Genomic DNA, 18,755 nt, shown 5'->3' with positions numbered 1-18,755 from the left:
CGGGTCCCGTGGGGAGGGAGGAGGGGTAGGGCCGGCGGGGGGGGGGGCCTCGGGACGTGGGAAGATGCCAGGCGGGCGGGAAACAGAAGGAAGAGGCGGGATTCTGCCCTTTGTCTCTCGGTCCCTAGCCCGAAGCTGAGCCGAGAGCAGCCCCGGCTCCAGACGCCCCCAGCCCTCCTGAGCGGGTCCAGGAATCCGCCGGGCGGGGCGGGGGCGGGGCTCACAAGCCACGCCCACCAGGGAGTCTTTAAAAGGTGCGGGCGCTCGCTTCGTCGCTGTTCCCGGACTGCCAGCGGGCTCTTTCTGGTCTGGCTCTGCTATCTCTGCCGGCGGTGCGTGGTCTGCCTCCGACTCGAGTGAGTAGTGGCGAGGGTGGGAGGTTAGGGGGGCGCCTCCGCCTACCCAAGGGGAGGGAGGTTCCACAGTCTCCCGGGGTCCTCAGGACGTCCTGCTGGCGGTCCCCCATCTCCTCTGACATCCCCTTCCCAATCTCCACTTGCCCCCCCATCCTCCTCACTCCTGCGCCCCGGTCCCCCCAGCCCCCCTCCACACACCTGTCCGGCTCCCCACAGCCGCCCCGGCCCTGTCCTCGGATCCCGAGCCCTTAGGGCAGATAAATACTCGCGCGTGACCTCCCTACGGGTTGCTCCATACCGGTTTCTCTGGGAGAGAGGCGGGGCCGAGAGTTTCGCGTTGCTGCTAATCCGCTTTTTAGTAGTTTGGGGCCCCCTCCTCCAGCAGCCGGTTCTCCCTCCGCGAAGGGGAGGGCGGGATCAGAATCTCGGGGTCTCCTCTGCCCGGAGTGTGCTGCTCCGAGGGCGACCTTACCAGGGGCTGGTTGGGAGTCCTGGGAGTGAGGTGGGGGCTTCCATAGCCTGCTGAGCCCAGAATCCTTCCCCTGCTGCGGTACAGAGCTTCTGGCATCCCCATTGTTTGGTGGTCACTGCCCACCAAGCGCTGAACCTTAAATGTTGAAGAACAGCAGTGAAACATCAGGTCGATCACTCCCAGCTTTTTCCGGAACTTTCTACTATTCAGGTACAAACAGGAAAGCCAGAATGCTTGGTTGTGAAATTCTGCAACAGGTCCTGAAAATCACATCCTGAGTTCCAAAGCTCCACGTAGGCAGCCCCTGGGGGGAGGGGGTTTCTAAGCGGGGAGACACTCAACCTTCCTCCCCCTTCCCCAAGCCCGGACGTTTGTTGAAAGATATTTGTTTAAATAGTTACCCAAAATGTTTTACCTGTTTTATTTGCAGGCTTCAGGCTAAGCACATTTTCACTTTATATGTGCTTTCAATACAGAAAATCTTGTAATTTGGGGTAGAGGTTTTTTAACTCAGGCAGTAAAAGCGGTCTCTTTAGTCCTTTTCTAATTAACCTGTTTTCAAGCTCTACTTATGAAATGCCAAGAATTCAAATAGGACAACCACAAATTTGGCTATAATTTGACTCAAATTTTTCAGGAAAGAGATGAGTGAGATGGGATTCTAAAAATGAATCACGTAATTTCAAAACTGCCTACCAAACCATAACTGATTGATGAAGTCCACCCTGGTCCACCCTCACTATCCGTGGTCATTGTTCTCTCAGGTGGACTGCTGCTAGTACTTGATCAGTATTTCTCAGTGTTCTTTCTACTCAGGATTCTAGTTTTCTTTACTCTTTTAGAGTGAGATTACAAGAGGCAGGATCTGCATCTCATCAGTCTTTGAGACTCACAGTACTTGCCTGGGTGCCTTAAACACAGTTGGACCAGAGCCAGTATTGGTTAATTGAATGAAGAAAGGAAGGAATAAGGTTGCAATTGTGGGGGACAAATATTTCATTGGACTCAGGCAATAGATAACATTAGCAGATTTGATCTAAGGTTTTGATTATAAATTTTTAACGAATTCCTTCAAATGTATTCAAATAATGATTGATACAAATACTGATATGCTAACTACTGTGATAAAGGCAATACTCACTGGAGGTCTGATGAAATTGCCAAATAACTTGGATTTGGGGGAATTTGTATTTTCTACTAAAAACAATTTTATACTACACACAATTTAATACAATAAAATACAATTTCATACTAAAACAGCAAGAATGTTGACATAACATAGAGGGAACGGCAATAAATGAGGAGCTTTAGAAGCCTAGCTCCAGCCTTAACATTGCCACTACATGGCCATGGAAATGAGGGCCTCTGATTTTGCTTCTCTGCCAAGAATGAGGTAAATCAAATGAGCTGTGGAAAGCCAGCCTCCTAGGGGGTTGGTGTCATGGCTTGGTGAAAAGGGCAGGACTGACCAGTTCCCCCAGTCTCTTGCAGCTCCAGCACCCATTGGTTTGATGACCTTGGGCAAGTTACTTTACTCTCTGGCCTCTGTTACCTCATCTCATAAAATGGATGTAATAGCATGTACACCAGGGTTGTCATAAGGCATATTGATCTTGATCCTTGAACAAAGCCCAGCTCAGCCAGGGAGAGATTCCTTGTCATTAGACACTATTATGAACTTTGTTGACTATATGGGGAAATGGCTCTCAGTGAAAGCCTGAACTGAACAGTATCTACTGGCCTTGCCTGGGGAGCAGGTTTCTTCCCTTTGCAGATATTCACAGGTTTCCTCCAGGCACTGTGTCATTTCCGGGGCTGGTATATGCATGGCAGCCCTGGGGTTCTGTTGGGTGGGGATCTCTAGACTCCCTTGGGGCCTTGATTACCCAGGATGGTGATACTTAACTGTTTTTGTGTGGTGAACCCTTCTGGCCATCCAGTGAAATGTCTGAACCCTTTCTCAAAATGTTTTTAAGTGCATAAAATAAAGTCCATGGTACCAAGTTCACCAGTTCCAATTATTCCAAGGAAACCGTGGTCCCACTTTAAGAACCCTGACTTGGAGTTTTCTCAGACTAGATTGTGGAGGAACCTGGCACAAGTTTTGATTGTTAAAAAAATTTTAAGTTTTGGTGTAAGTCAAGGGGAAGAACCAATAGAATTACACTGTGAATGATTTGCAGAGGATATCAGGTTCCTTGCCTTTCTGTTTACTATCTCGTTGTGCCAACGGTACTACTAATTGTCCTTCACTAATAAAAAGACGACAGATGCCAGGTAATAAATACATTAGGGCCAAACAGCTTCCCAGCTCACTATAGGAAAGAAGGTTTCATGGTGACTTCACAGTACTTCTGCAAGAGAAAATTGAAGAGAGAATTGGATCCTCACATAGCACAGGAAATGCCCAATTTAAAAAGAACCTGTGCCAGAGCCAGAGAAGTCAGTACTAGATTTGTGTTGCCAACAGTGGTTTACTTTTAGCAAAACAGCAATGAAACAAACTCTATAGCTTATTTGAATTTTATTGGTGTTGATTTTTAAATTGAATTGGTAATTTTGTTTTGGTTTCACAGTTACGAGCCACTCGATGTCTCTATACCTCGGCTTCTCCACCCATAAAATGGGTGTAATGATAATGTCTCCTTTCATTGTGATAAAGGTTAAATGTTAGTATAAGTAAACTACTTAATATAAGTAACACATATAGTAAGCTTTATATAAGTATTTGTAATTATTATTACCATGTGGCAAGCAGTATTCTAAATGCTTTCCATATATTGTTTAATCTCAGAACTAGTTTATGATATAAATAAGCATTATCTCCATTTTTAAAATGATAAAACTAGCAGATCAAATAACCAACATCAGATCATTTGGCAAATAAACAGTAGTCTTGGCATATAAAATCTCAGTCTGACTCCATGTAAAAATCACACAAACGTTAAATTGTTTGAATAATTAAAAATCCTGCAGTTCGTACAGATTGTGGATTGCTATGGCAGGTGCTGGGGGTCATGGTGAACACATTTTTAGCCTAGTTGCACTCTAATTGCGATGTGATTTGGCAAGTAGTATCCAAATCTGTGTCAAGGATTTTGCTGTACCCCATGTTGAAGACAAAAGTAGAAACAGGATAGAGAATTAGTAATTAATGGTGAGGCTGAGGTGAACACAGGAGAACTTACTGGAGAGAAGGAGGGATTCCTCTGTAGTGAGGATAGACTTAGGGAGGCAGAGAGGAGGGGTAGAGAGCTTTTTGGTTGAGAGTAGCAGTTTGGGTGTGAGACAGGCCCATAGAAGACACTCACTCACTGGTAGCTGGATCCATGAAGACTGGTCAGAGAGGAAGGCATTCCTGTGTACAACAAATTCGGTAACTCGAGGACTGATTGATCATTCTCAGGTGATCGGAGATGGTCTCAACCCTTCCATCAGATATGGGAGTTTGGGGGACACCTTGTGGTTCTGGAGTCAGACAGGAGTGAGTGGAGCCCAGATCTGCATGTCTAGAGGTCAGTGACCTCAGTAGGTCACCTAACGCCTGAACTTCTGGTAGCCAGATTCAGGCCCCACAGTGCTGCTGAAGGAAAAGGAAGCCGGGGTTTGTGGAGTACCGGCTCTCTGCCAGGTACCTCAAATGTTATCTTATTGAATCCTCCAACCACCCAATGAGAGACCGTTGTCATCTGTTTCCAAGGTATAGCGAGGATGTTGAGGTTAAGGAACTTGGCCAAGATCACAGAGCTGCTGACTGACTTTCAACCTTATACCTAAGTTCCATGCTCTTTCTCTTACACCAGGAATGTCTTAAATCTGGCACACACACCGCAGCTTCCATGGCAGACATTCGTAATTATAGCCATCTTTAATGCGGCATCTTGACGGAACTTCAGAATTTTTTCGAACGTAGTTCCAGGAGCCCACTATCAGTAAATCTACAAGATGAACCGGTTTCTGCCATCCCTGTACAAGTAGACTCTGCAGACGCATGTAGAATCCCTTTCTACATGCCTCTATGTCATAGGTTCTGTGGTAGCGCCATTATTTGTTTCCATCGTTCTGCCACCAAAGCAGAACTCCCGGAGGAACTGGCCCCCTTCCTTATAACCAACCATTTCAGCCTCAGTTCCTAACCCAGGAAATGGCTTATGAAATGCTGGATGAATACACTTATGTGAAATCTTCAGACAGGAAAGCATTGTACAGTGTTTCTTAGCTGCCCCTACCCTAGAAGAATTACTTGCAATACAGAAAAGAAGTTAGGATTTAGCTGGATGAGGGAGGGCAGAAAGTCAGTTGCCCTGATGGGGAGGGATTTAGAAGTATCATGAAGGAATGGCTCTATGAGATGAGTGGGAGATGAGGATTGATAACAAAACATTTTACCTTGAGTATATCATTATACATTGAGGGCCTCCTATAAGCATGTTTTCATCTCATTCTCTCAGTAAGTCTATAAGAAAGGCACATTATCCTCATTTTACATGTGAAGGAAATGAGATTGTGTTGACTCCAAAATCCATGCTCTGAATTCACCCTTAGGCTGAGCTGTCTTGAAGATTTGGCTTTGATAGAAGGAGCCAAATGGAACATGGAGCTGATCACTAAGACACGAAGTCTAGCCTTGGTTCAGTGGTATTCACTTAGATATGGGAAGTAGACTAACCAGATAGTTTGGTTAAGTAGAAGGAAACATTTTTAGAATGGGCATTGAGTAAAGCTTAATTTCCAATTAACTACAACTCTCAAACTCTGTTAAAAATCATTGTAATTGGGACAATCCTACTAACTTACATATTCTTTCACTAGTGACCCCTCTGGATGTGTCTCAAGATGAAACTGGTTTATAATAAATCCCCCTTTTGGGAAATTGGATTCTAGCCAGGATCTAGGGTAATAACAAAACCCTGTATGTAGTAATAAAATGTCAAAGCTTCTGGAAGTATTTAGAATCTGGGTTTATAGACAATTCACTCCAAACCTCTAATATCCGAGCAAAAAACTTACACTGCAAGTGGCGACATGTAGACTCTAGACTCATGGATTCAAGACACTTAGATTCTAAAATAAGATGCTAAATGCAGAACAGGTGGTGTGAGAATGATCCATATGGTCACTCTGCAGCTTTTGTTGATTATCTAGAGAATGAGGTAACTTTACCACAAGGTGACTCAGATTTAGACGATAGTAATTTTCTCCTAGGGATAAGTCTTAGGAAATTTTGAGTGGTGTCTTTGCCTGGGGAGAAGCAGCAAAGAGAAACTGCATGTAGGTGTTCAGATGTAAACCAAGCTTTTTAGTCTAACACAGCGGATAAATCCTAGTGTTAGAACTTTCACACACTGAAAAAGAACAGACGGAGAAACAGAATAAGCCTGTGTTTGGCCTCTTTTGCGTGGTATGTGCAAAGTGAGATTTCATTTCTCCTCTCACCATTCTGTAAATTAATGCATAGGACTGGGGAAAGGCATGCAGCCCAGATTGCTCAGTGCAAATCCAGTTTGCCGTGATTAACGTCAGCCCTCGTGGAGTGGTGCAGCCAAAGGCCTATAGGAACCCCAAAGCTTTAGAATTTGGTTCTATGCATAGCCATGCCAAGAGTGACAGAAATGGAAGATCATCACACTTCCTCCATTGGGGTTCACCCTAAAAGTGTAAATTTGAACTTCATTTCTTCGGTACCACAAATGGAACTGTCATCACTCTTGCAGTGTTTGAATGTTCCCAAAGAAGGTATATCAGCTAAGTTTTCTCTTCACCGTGTTTGGCTCTGACCTATGCTCTTCTCTAGCGGGCTTCCTTACTGGAGTACTTACAGCAGGATGGACACTGTGAGAGGCCCCTTCCGTTTTCAAGCTCACAGTTACTGGGTGTCTGCCAAAACATTTGCTCACCTTCTTATATCTTCACAATATCTCCATTGGGTAGAGAGAGCTACCTTTCCCTATTTTACAGATGAGAAAACTAAGCCCAAGTTTGCAGAACCATTTTAACAGTGATATTAACCCAGATATACCCAAACCAACCTTCCTCCCTCCCTTCCTCCCTCCCTTCTTTCCAGGCTGAAATATTTCAGACACACAAAATAGAGAATCCTATGAGGAACACCCAACTACTCAGTATCCAACATAAAAAAGAGAGCATAACTGCAGCTGAAGCTTTGTGAGGATGCTCTTTCTATTATACCGTTTGCTTGGACCACAGAGAGGGGTATGCAGAAATCCTTACGAAAGCCTTGAAACTGGATGGAACTTTTAAAATGTTAATGACTTGGAAATTTTACTTAGAATCCAAAAATGTGACAAAGAGAAGTAGACCAGTGCTACCTTTGTCTTGATCAGCGTAAGATCGGACTGAGAACTGTACAGACAGGTTGAAAAAGGGGGAATTCTTTAAAACAATTCAATAAAACAAAACAATAAAACACAAGTTATCTTGACATGTGCCAAGTACTCTGGGAGATGGTATGGGGAAGACAGAGATGTGGCCCCCACCCTAGAGGGGAAAAGACTTTTAACATAGAAGGCTGAATGTTGTAGCACTTTTGATGGGTATTTCCTGAAAAGTGACTCATTTGGCTGGTGTGGCATGGGCAGTAGAAATCAGACTTGACTTATAAGAAATGAATTCAAGTAACTGAATTACATAAAATTACATGAAAAATCCTTTTTTAAAATCCCTTTTTAAAAATCCAAGCTGCTTTTTAATAGAGAATAACATAAAGTGATGAGTTTGTTTTTGAAAAATGTGCTTTTAAATGCTATTCAAAGATAACCCAAGAGGGCATTAGTCTTGATGGAAATCTGGTTCCTTACTGGTAATAGCACCAAAGTAAATATGTGTGAAAATGTAAAATACACGTTGATAATAACTAGTACACTTTCTCATATGATGAGAAATGCCTTGACAATCACAAAGTATTTCCAAAGCCAGCCGGGCTGTTGATGCTTGGGATCCAATTTTAAGTAACTGTAAGGTCATTACCTACAGGCCTGGATTTGGTTTTAGGTTTCTTCTGGAATCACGAGGGTACTGCCAGCAGATGTCTGTGGCCTCTATGAGCATTCCAGAACTCTGGTAACTTTGGAGCCGTGGGGCAAAGTCCATGTTACTAAATGCACTCCAGACTCCAGCCAGTGGAGGGCCTTTGGAGCCAGGGCTTTGTGGCTGAGGTTCTACAGTCAGGCTCAAATTTCACTGTGGAGTTAAACAATGGAGCACCTGTCTCTAGGGAAGGGAATAACAGATTTATGCAACTACCTAAAGGAAAGCTTGCAGATCTCTTCCCTTGTTGCTAGTTATTCATCCTCTATGGATGCCTTCACAGTAGCTGATGACGTTGGTGGACCCCTGGAATTACCTTGGTCCTGTCTGAATAAGAAGGAGGCGTTTTGCAAGCTGAGGCCAACAGTTTAGTGATAACTAGTCCTATCGGTCAAGTCTCTTTGTATGTGTTTGTTTCAAGGAAGAGGAGCTCCACCTCCACATGACTCGAAAAGGCAATTTATTGGCTCCCATAGCGCCTAGGATAAGACAAGATGCAGCTGAAAAGTGTCTAAGCCTACTCTCTCCATCTCTTTTCTTCTGTGCTGGCTTCATCCGTAGGTTCTTTTCTTACAATGGCTAGACAGCTGCTAGCATCTCCACCCCTGCATCCACACAGACCTAAACCAAAGCCCCCAGGCTTAACTTTCCCTGACCTGCCTTAGGGTCATGTGACCATTCGCACATCAATCACTGTGATGGGGATTGGGGGCCCACAGTGACCTAATTGCCATGACCAAGTCACATGCCCAGCCCTGGAGTTGAGGGTAGAGTCAATACCCTTTAAACAAGTGTTTCTCAAACTATCTGGTAGAGGACCATTTTTTGTTTTGTTTTAATTTCCAAGTGCACATTGATTCTCTGATTCTATGCTGTTCAACAAGATGAGTCCACTGATCATGCTCTTGATTGTTGGGGCATAAAATTGTTTAAAGTTTCTAAATTCCCACCTGAATTTCATCTTGAATTGGTACCAGGCGTGGTGGACCATCACAAGGAGACCGCATTTAATAAAGACTGCTGTGAAGCGTATGGACCTAGAAAGAGATGCTTGCTTCCCCAGAGAAAGTCTGGGGGAAGGTGTGATCAGAAGAAGGTCAAGAGAATGCCGTACGTCCAGAAATGTGCCCAACACAATGACTGATTCTGTACGACTTGCTTTTAGAAAGCCCTCATCACAGTGTTCAGGGAGTCATTGGGTTCTGGATCATTTAAATGCTATAGGATGGGCAGGAGGATGGGAATTTACCACCTTCCTTTTTAAGGACTGAAGATTCTTCAATGGATTGTGAAGCAGCCCTCCTTTTCCCTTATTTAGCTAGCCACGGCCGAGTTAGGAAGGAGGTCTCTCTTTCTCATCCAGCTATGTCCCGGAGAGGCATGCATCTCATCCAAGGACACTTCACCACCAAGGGCTGCAAATACCACTCATAAGAGAAGTCTGAAAATGATGGTGCGGAAGAAAGTGTGTTTAGATACCTCTCAGGGCAGGGCAGACAAAACACACCGTCCTTGAAGGACAACTCTGGACTGCAGAGACAGCTGACTGTGCACATGGCCATGCCGAAGTAGGCATTTTAAACGGCTCCCAGGTCGTTGAGGAGGGAGATTAGAACACGTTGGCCCTACATCCTAGCAAGATAGCAGGATTTCAACTTGGAGCTGTCCCACAGAGGCAGGTCACGGTGCTCAGACGGCCTCGCCAGACCCTTCACGTTGCCGAGGAGGGAATTGGTAGCGCCTTCTGTACCGACTGGCAGGCCTATCAAAGGGGGTTCAACAACTCCTGGCTGGGCTGGGGGCCTGGGGATTAGTGAAGCAGGAACCTAAATCGTAGCCATCTGGAGGGCTGTCTGTTGTGGTTACAGCAAGGCTCCATGCATGCGGCTGTAGAGTCACAGACCCAACTGTTGATGCCGTAATCTTGCATGACTCCAGCGGACCAACAGAAGACTAGTTCTTGCAGAGCAACTCGACACTTTCTTCCTCCCTCGAAAGTGTCACAGCTTGTGTATGGTATATGTTAAGAATCTGCTGGTGTTACAGTGAGTTAAAGAGGCAATGAAAACCTCTCCCCCAAGTGTGTATTCTTCAGCGGAGTTTTCCGAACCCATCATTAAGATGGGGGTGCGGGGTGGGGGCGACGCCAGTGTTCTCTTCCCACTCCTACTCTCCTTTCTTAGCTCCCGGGACGCTGGTGGCCTCGTCTGGGTTGTGCCCGGCAACCTGTACCATTCTGACGCAGCTCCTTTGTCCTGCGGGCAAGCGCTTGTGCCCACGAGCCAGAGTTCGCTAATGGAGCTGCAGTTAGAGGAGGCGGTCCTGGAGGAACGCGGGCCTCTCCAGAGGTGGTCCGAGCAGTGCCTAAAGAAACAGAATCTGCTGCTGCACCCTGGAAGCGTGGCAGGCGTCTCGTAGGGTGCAGGGACATTCTCACGAATCCTTTATTCCTTCAGAATGCCCGTCTGGGGAGGTGGCAACAAGTGCGGGGCCTGTGGGAGGACCGTGTACCACGCAGAGGAGGTGCAGTGTGACGGGAGAAGCTTCCACCGCTGCTGCTTTCTGTGCAGTAAGTAGCTCCCGGTGCTTGACCTCTCACTGGACGCATGTGTAACATGACTCCATTTACCTATTTAACCAGACACTGTAGTGATGTTAACGAAGATCATGTTAGAAGCGCTGGCGGGTTTTGCCTGTCTGTCCCAGACAGCGTGAAGGCTCTGCATGGCGGCACGGACGGCGGGGGTGACCGGCCCCATGAGGCCTTGCCGTGTCCCCATCGCTCCTAGCCTCCACTGGGCCCTCACTGGATTTTACTTGGTCTCCCTTCTGTCTCCCCTGCTTTGCGAAGAGCTCAGTGTTGATTTTAGCCTGGCGCTCGGCCCGGCTTCTGGCACAGGGTAAGGGCTGGGCTCTGATTTCTGAGTCAGCAGGTCGCTCCTCATCACCGCCCCCCCCACCCCAGCTTTCTCCTCCTGGCAGGGCCCCTTCTCTTTGAAACCTCCTCACTTGTTTCCTGGCACACCAGGACTCATTGAAATCAAATGTCTAGAAGTGAAATTCCCATCTTCTCTGATAGTGAAAATTCAGAGTTATTTCTGGTTATTGATATCCTTCCTAATTGAGGGAAGGGAACATAGGGTATGAAAATCCCATCAAGGCAAGTTGGGAATTACTGTTTCTAGATGGGAAATTATCAGCGTCTGATAGAACAGAAAGGAGGGCATGAAGCACATGCCTGTTTGCTGACAGTAAGACACAGAAGGAGACACAGGCCCCCTCCCCCTGCATGCCCCCTCTAGTGACAACTAAGCCTTCAGTTGCAAGCAGGAGAGAAGCCGCTTCAGAAAGCTCTTCATTAAGCATCATCTCCTGACTCAAAGGACAAAATTTTCTTTGATGAGCGATTTGTTAATGTAAGGAACCCACCCGTACGTGCAGACGTATCTGTAGTCCTGTACAGTGAGGATTATTGCTAGAAACTGCTTGTATTAAGTGTGGTTAGTTGTCCTCCCTCTAGGCACCAGCATTCAACATGTCGGGACCTTGTTACAGTGTAGCTGTTTTGCAGGCAACTAGAAACAGACAACAGAAAGTCGCAGTTACAAAGGATAAAAATACAACATATGTTTACTGTGTAGGCCCCCATAATAGCTACCATGTCTCAGATCTGGTTTAAGCAGTTCTTCTCTTAGAAGTTACTTTTCTGTTTTTTGGGGTTTTTTTTTAGGACTCTATTTCTCAGCAGGTTTGAAACCAAGAGTATGTGAACAAAGAAGAAATACAGATACTTGAGAAATTGTTCTTAGCTTCATCCACCTTAAGCCAGGATAGTCTCTCCACCGCAATAAAGTCACTGTTTACTTAATGTCAACTTCTTTAATGGCGATTTTACTACTACTTCTGAGTATTAGTCTCTGCTAACTAAAGCCTGTTACGGATAGAATTCGGAGCAGTTTGCAAACCTAGGAGAATTTTACTATAGAGAGATGAGGACAGAAGGAAGGAAGGATAGTGACAGTAAAGTTTTCATGAACTTCCTTTGGTTAATAGATATGTGGCCTTTGAAACAGTTTTTGTATTTTTACGTATTCTGTTAAGGGTATTTGTTCTTTAGCAATGTATGCTTTTAGGTGAACGGTGTCTTCCAGCAAATGTATTTCAGTTCTTGAGCCTCAACGGCAGGGTTCCAGAGTAGATGACATCATTCTCTTCTACCAGAGAAGACGGTAGTCTTAACAGAAACTTTGTAATTTTAACTATTTCAGTCGCCTTTCCCTGCCCCTCCCCCCGTCTTTGTCCTTCGTTTCTTCCTCCTTGCATCCCGCCCCCCACCCTTTGAAATAGGAGGGAAACAATCCCCTTGTCTCCTAATCTTGGATCTCCAGCTGCCCAGCTGTGCTACCAGCAAGTTCCCTCATAGTTTCCTTTTTTCGCAAGCTTAAGTGAAGTTTTAGAAAGTGAAATAATGTCTGGGTAAAACATGATGACATTTGGCAGTTTTATGAAGTGGGATACGTGGAAATGTCTCGTGGCAAGAAAACCATCAAGAAAGAATGTGTTCTCTTTGGGGACAGAAGGGAAACACAAATGCAGACTTCAAACCACTTTACGATTTTCAGACATACTCATCACCGCTGGAGAAGCCAGTGGCGAGATGAAAAAATAATGCTTTTTCCCTTCTAGACTCATGATGAAAACTACAATTCTGGATTGAAAGCCGTTTTTATGCCGGGAGTGCTCTTTAGGGGAGGAGGGCTGCAGAGCCAACTCCCACAAGGCACTCAGCCACCCTTTGGTTCTTTGTTAGGTTGTGATTTCGGTGATACTAGGAAGAGGTGGAAAAGATTGTGTTGAGGGTGGGGAGCAACGCGTTAATTGTTCCCTTTGTTCACGTAATTATAGCCATCTCCGAACTTCTCTCCCTCCTCCCAGAGAGGCCAAGCCTATAGAAAAGGTTGAGGCTTCGGGCTGTTACAATTCTGGTCTGTTTCTGAAACAACGATCCTATCCGCAGAGAAGGGCAAATCGTCCTCAGCTGTAGCTGACCCAGTCCAGATGCTGTCCTTGGTGTTTGGGAAATCGCGGAAGAAAAAGGAATGTGAGCCTATGCCTTTACCATTTGTAGACCATGTGTCAGGGCCACCACTGTTCTAAGGAAAAAGGCATCTCTGGCACGTTTCTAAAGGTCTAACTTACTCCCCCTCAGTGGTTTGCAGGAAAAATTTAGATAGCACAACAGTGGCAATTCATGATGAGGAGATCTACTGCAAATCCTGCTACGGAAAGAAGTATGGGCCCAAAGGTTATGGTTACGGCCAGGGCGCCGGCACGCTCAACATGGACCGGGGTGAGAGGCTGGGCATCAAGCCAGAGAGGTGAGTTAGGACCCTGTTTGTTACCTTCAGAAAAAGAGTCATAACAATTAATGTTGCTTGGTGAACAGGAGTCTGGGACAGAACAGATGTTTAGCTTAAGATAATTGAACACAAAATTATTCCAATTTTCTAGTATAAATGAGTTAACTATTCTTCAAGCTTGAAATGGACAGTTTGGGACCTAACAAAATTCTTACTGATTATTCCAGTGATTTCTAGCCTTCATTTTGTAGCATTCTTCAGTGTATCAAGGAGTCATGTTCTCAAAAGCACATGGTTTACATTTACTTCCATCTCACAGTGTTTTAGAGATCAGATGTCATGAAATCAAATGATACAGAAATGTAGTATCTGATTCATGAGATGCATTTCTCAGGTGCAATTAAACAGTCAATGAAAAGTCCTCAGTCACTCCTTCCATGTAAGAATATTTCACCAAGCAATGACTTTTCTCTTACAAATTTTTACGTAAAAATGGAAATTATTTCCTGTTTTTGTTTGAGAGATCAGTATTAAATTTTAAAAGGTTCCAGTACCAAAATAGCAAAGTGCTAACCCTGTTCAACTTCACTTAGTATTTCATGTGCAGGCTATGTAATTTTTTCATTTTCATAATTTCCTCTTAACTCCTATTTTTGGCCCAATAATTCCCTCATCTGAACTTCAAATTTTTCACATCCATTTTATACTGAAGAGGCCCAAACTGGCGTAATATTCCAGTAAGATGGCCTTTTGTTGGACAAGACCATTCATCTTGCCCTGTGACCTGGCCACTATGCAATATTAACACGTTACCTCATATAATCCTCACAACAACCTGACAAAGTAGGGTTTCCCATCTTACTCAACAAATTTAGACAATGAAAATGAAGCGATCTGCCTATAGTCATATTGCTAGTTAATTGTAGAGCCTGGAAATTAACCTAGTGTAACTCCAAATCTTCGATCTTAAACACGGTGCATTATGGTATGCCTGAAATAATTTGTGTCTATTGTCTGCTGAACATTTATGTTCCTTTTATAGTCCTTACAGTTAAGTCTGAGTTTAGATATTTTGTCTGTATTTTATAGACAGGACACTAAGGCTCAGGTCACACAGGTAAGTGACACAGCCAGGATTTGACTCCATGTCCATTCGGCTCCCACACCTGTGCTCTTCCCACTGCATCGAGGCCCACCTGTCTGTTCTTTCGTTTTTTCCCACACTCGGAGTTTCTGAGTCATGGTGCCTTGTGTACAAGGGCTGACTCATTCAATGCTGCATGCCATTGTGGGAGCCCAGCTTTACCTTGGTCTTTGTTGAAGTTCATTGTTCTTGCTCTGCTCTCCTTTTCCAGCTTGTTAAAATCTATCCTTGTTTTCTAAGGTTTTATTTCAAATCTTTCAAAACACATACATCTATATCCCTTCCCCCAAACGAAACCAAATACATCCATAATCCCAAAAGTCAGTCAGTGAGTGCGGCCATAGTTTTAGAGTCACAAAGACCACCTTCTCCAATAATTGACAAGCCCTCTGTGCTGGCCTGTCGATCTGGGCCCTTGTCTCTTCCCATCGTAGCCTGGCCACATACTAGGGCCAGATGTAGACTTCCCTTTCCAGAAGCCTCTCTTAGTGACTGAATTCTGGGAGTGCCCGTGGTCTGGAGCACCCTGTGGGACATGGTAATGATAACATATGTGGACCATATATCTTCACAGGGATCTCCCGGGGAGACAGCATTGCATGCGCAGGAACATTTCATTGGGGCAGAACTGCTTTTTTTTCAGTTCAGACTCACCAATTTACTATTTCTCTAGCTGTCCAACAAGTTATGTGATATCTGAGCCCCTATTTCTTCATTTGTCATGAGTTTAAACAATTATCCACACCCTGTGATGTCATTAGCAGGGAGGTGGGAGAGGATCTCCATTAAGTTCTTATTAACATAATGTGTTGGAAATTTTTCCAGGGAAACTCCTAACTCCAAATGTTGGATATCATTGTGAATAGCATTTGAAGATCACTCTTAAAAGAAAGTAAATACAGTTGGTTGTAGAGATTTTTTTTAAAAAATATGCATACGTTAGGGACAATTGGAAACACCCATATTGTGAGTCAGTATTGCACTTGTATTTGTTGCTTAGAATAAAATTTCCAGTGGCCGCACCAAACATGATTCAAAAAATGTATCTGAAACCCCTCACGTGGATGTGTAGGAAACTGTGAGATGGCCCAAACGTGGATACAGTGGAGATGAACAAATGGAAGACATAGGTGAAGAGTTTGAATACATTGTTTCATGAAAAGGCAGTATTTCTAAATTAACATTTTATTTTAAATATGTATGTAACCTAAACTATGAGGAAAAAAACCCGTTTTTCCAATAGGAAAAATGGGGCACTTGTATAATTTCCCGAGCTGTTGTCCTCTTATCTGCTCAAGATTTGAGGGGTCTTTAAATCTCAGAGCCCAAAACACCGTTCTGCGGAGTAGATATACCTACATATTGAAGGGGGAAAACATTAGAGAAAGCGAGGAAAACAGTTTACCCAGTGACTTGTAAATAAGTGACAAAACTCTATCCAGAGAAAAAGTAAACATCATACAGTAATAGGCAAACTTTCTAAAATATTTTTCCATGAAGAAAGCAGTTTATTCACACTTTCTCCTACTTAAGATATATTAGGAAATTAATCTGTAAATCATGCTTAACTTTCTTGATGACTAAGTCCACTGACCTGTTTGCAGAAACTTTCAACTGCTTAGGTTAACAGTGATTTTTCAAACTCTGGTCAAGTAAAAAAAAACTAGTTGTGATTCGGTAATATGAACGGTACTATGAATATAAGGTAAAAATATGTCCACTGTAGGTTTTTATAAAGCAAAGCGTAATTGTTTAGTGGACAGGCAAGCACTGGGGATTCGATAAATTCTGAGTTTAGACTCAGATACTTAAGTTTGGGGCCTCGTCTGTCTTTTGGGGCAGAAATGAGCCCATAAATAGGTTAAAGTACCAGCTGGCCAGCACATGAGATTCAGTCCTTCTTTCTTTGACCCGTAAAAAGGCCGCCGGCTGTGGGCGGTTGAGCAGTGAAGTCCCCGCTTCCTGCTGCATGTGCCTTGTAGGCTAAAAGGGGCCTTCGGTAAATCTTGCCTAATTTGTTCCCCCTTTCTACAAGTGCTCAACCTCACAGGCCTACAACAAATCCAAACACTTCCAAATTTGCTCAGAAATACGGAGGTGCTGAGAAGTGTTCCAGATGTGGGGATTCTGTGTATGCTGCTGAGAAGATCATCGGAGCTGGAAAGGTACAGTGCTATCTTGAGTTAGTAGCCGTGAATGACTGCTCTCCGCTCCCCTTCCCCCTTGTCCCCTTCCCAGCCCCTTCAGGTACTCTTCATATAAATAAATAAATGCCTTGGATTCACATTTTTCTCAGATTGCCATCTGAATCATTTAACTTTTTGAAGTGATGCCCTTGCTTGACAAATCACGTCTATGTCTGAAAGAAACTTGTTTTCCTAAGGGGCACTCCTGAAGGTTGTTACGGTTAACACACTTGGACTCTGTGGGTTATTCCAGGTAGTGGGGAACCAGGGTCAGGGCACCCAACGCTCATTCGTTGTGTGCCTTCGAGAAAGCTACTTAACCACTTCACCTCTTTGAGCTGCAGCTGTTCTCAGCCATCAAAGGGACAGTCTTTAAAGGAGCACGCTGTGCTTGCAGCAAGGTCTGAGACCGCTCTTGGGGAAACAGCCCTTGCGTGGTGGGGCTCCAAGCCCATGTCTTCTGTGAACGAAGTTTGAACTCGGCCCTTTTGCAGGTGACCAGGAATGTAGGTATGGGGAGGTCCAGTTCCAGGCTTTTTGTTGGAGCGGAACCACAGCAGTCAGGAGCTCGCACTGGCTTGATCTTTGTGAGCCACTTGCTGCAGCATCTCAACTGTACTGCAAGGAACCGACCTCTCAGACTTAACTCAGTTTCTCTTCCAGCCCTGGCACAAAAACTGTTTCCGCTGTGCCAAGTGTGGGAAGAGTCTTGAATCCACAACCCTGACTGAGAAAGAAGGTGAAATCTATTGTAAAGGTAAAATGAGTTTCTGTTATTACTGTCCATCTGAATATCTCACACTGGTTATTGGTTAAGGAAATGTCACCAGCATTAAAAAGAAAAAAGATACTCTGACAGTGGGGAAAGGTGGGATTGCCACTGGCTATTTGAAAATAGCAGGAGGAGAAGGATGAAGGGGGGGAAATCGGAGGGGGAGACGGACCATGAGAGACTACGGACTGAGAAACAAACTGCGGGTTCTAGAGGGGAGGGGGTGGGGGATGGGTTAGCCTGGTGATGGGGATTAAAGAGGGCACGTTCTGCGTGGAGCACTGGGTGTTATATGCAAACAATGAATCATGGAACACTACATCAAAAACTAATGATGTAATGTATGGTGATTAATATAATAATAAAAAAATAAGAAAGCCTCTAGAGATGCTTACAAAGAACAGAGGACCACAGAACAATTTGAGATGATACAATAAAGTTAAGTTCTGGTCATTTCAGATTCCCCAATAAGACAAAAAACCTCACTATAAAGAGTCTTCTTTCAAATTTATGTTTTCAGCAAAGCATATGAATATATGAAGGTAATAGACAAATACGTCACTTGCCCGGCCCGATTTTTATGCTTATAACTCAAGTGGGACCAGGAGCTGAATACTGTGGCATCAGAATGTTTGGACTTGCCTTTGCAGCTCTAAGATATTTACTATATGGCTCATTTTAAAGATTTTATCTGAGAGAGAACACGAGTGAGACAGCACAAGCAGGGCACAGCAGGGGGGGAAGCAGACTCCCCACTGGGCAGGAAGCCCACCGTGGGGCTCAGTCTTAGGACCCTGACGTCATGACCCGAGCCAAAGGCAGCCTCTTTTTTTTTCTTTAAAATTTTTTAGTTATGTTAATCACCATACATTGCATCATTAGTTTTTGATGTAGTGTTCCATGATTCATTGTTTCAAAGGCAGCCTCTTAACCAACTGAGCCACCCAGGCGCCCCTACATCACTCATTTTAGATCTTCAATAGGTTGAACTCTTTTGGGCATGGCAAACTTTTTTTTTTAACTTAGAGGGGTTTGTTGTTTCCTGGGTCTTAAGCAATGCTACCAAAGCTTAATGGTCTTCTACTAATTCTTCCTTTTCTTTTATAGGATGCTATGCAAAGAACTTTGGACCCAAGGGATTTGGCTATGGCCAAGGAGCAGGGGCCCTCGTTCATGCTCAGTAAAGGTGTAAGCCCAGAACCAAGATCACACACTGAGAACCTCTACACCCTCTAGGCACAGATAATCTACCACTAAACTACTGTGAACTTCTGCCAGCACTTAAGTACTGTCTGTTGTCCCGTACGTGGAGAGGCTGGCTGGCTGACTCGTAGGAAGAGAGCACGGTGTCCTTTTGCTTTATTCATCAGCATTTTCAGAATTATTTCTTTTACATTTTAAATAAAACCTTAGCATGA

The 18,755-nt window shown here is 44.4% G+C and overlaps 1 protein-coding gene across 1 annotated transcript; it reads left to right on the top strand.

Annotated features, from left to right (window-relative positions):
* Positions 1 to 231: 231 nt before the first annotated feature.
* Positions 232 to 18,755, top strand: CSRP2 (cysteine and glycine rich protein 2). The gene is made up of 6 exons (XM_028105518.2): positions 232 to 356; positions 10,332 to 10,444; positions 13,085 to 13,253; positions 16,415 to 16,544; positions 17,229 to 17,322; positions 18,445 to 18,755. The coding sequence occupies exons 2-6, from the start codon at positions 10,333 to 10,335 to the stop codon at positions 18,519 to 18,521; spliced, it is 582 nt and encodes a 193-aa protein (XP_027961319.1). The 5' UTR covers positions 232 to 356; position 10,332; the 3' UTR covers positions 18,522 to 18,755.

Source organism: Eumetopias jubatus, unplaced genomic scaffold (assembly GCF_037043125.1).
Source record: "Eumetopias jubatus isolate StellerSeaLion01/CBP00866 unplaced genomic scaffold, mEumJub1_p1.0 scaffold_8, whole genome shotgun sequence".
Taxonomy (NCBI): Eukaryota; Metazoa; Chordata; class Mammalia; order Carnivora; family Otariidae; genus Eumetopias; species Eumetopias jubatus.
The sequence above is the reverse complement of the archived record's forward strand: the minus strand, read 5'-3'. Positions and strand labels throughout refer to the sequence as shown.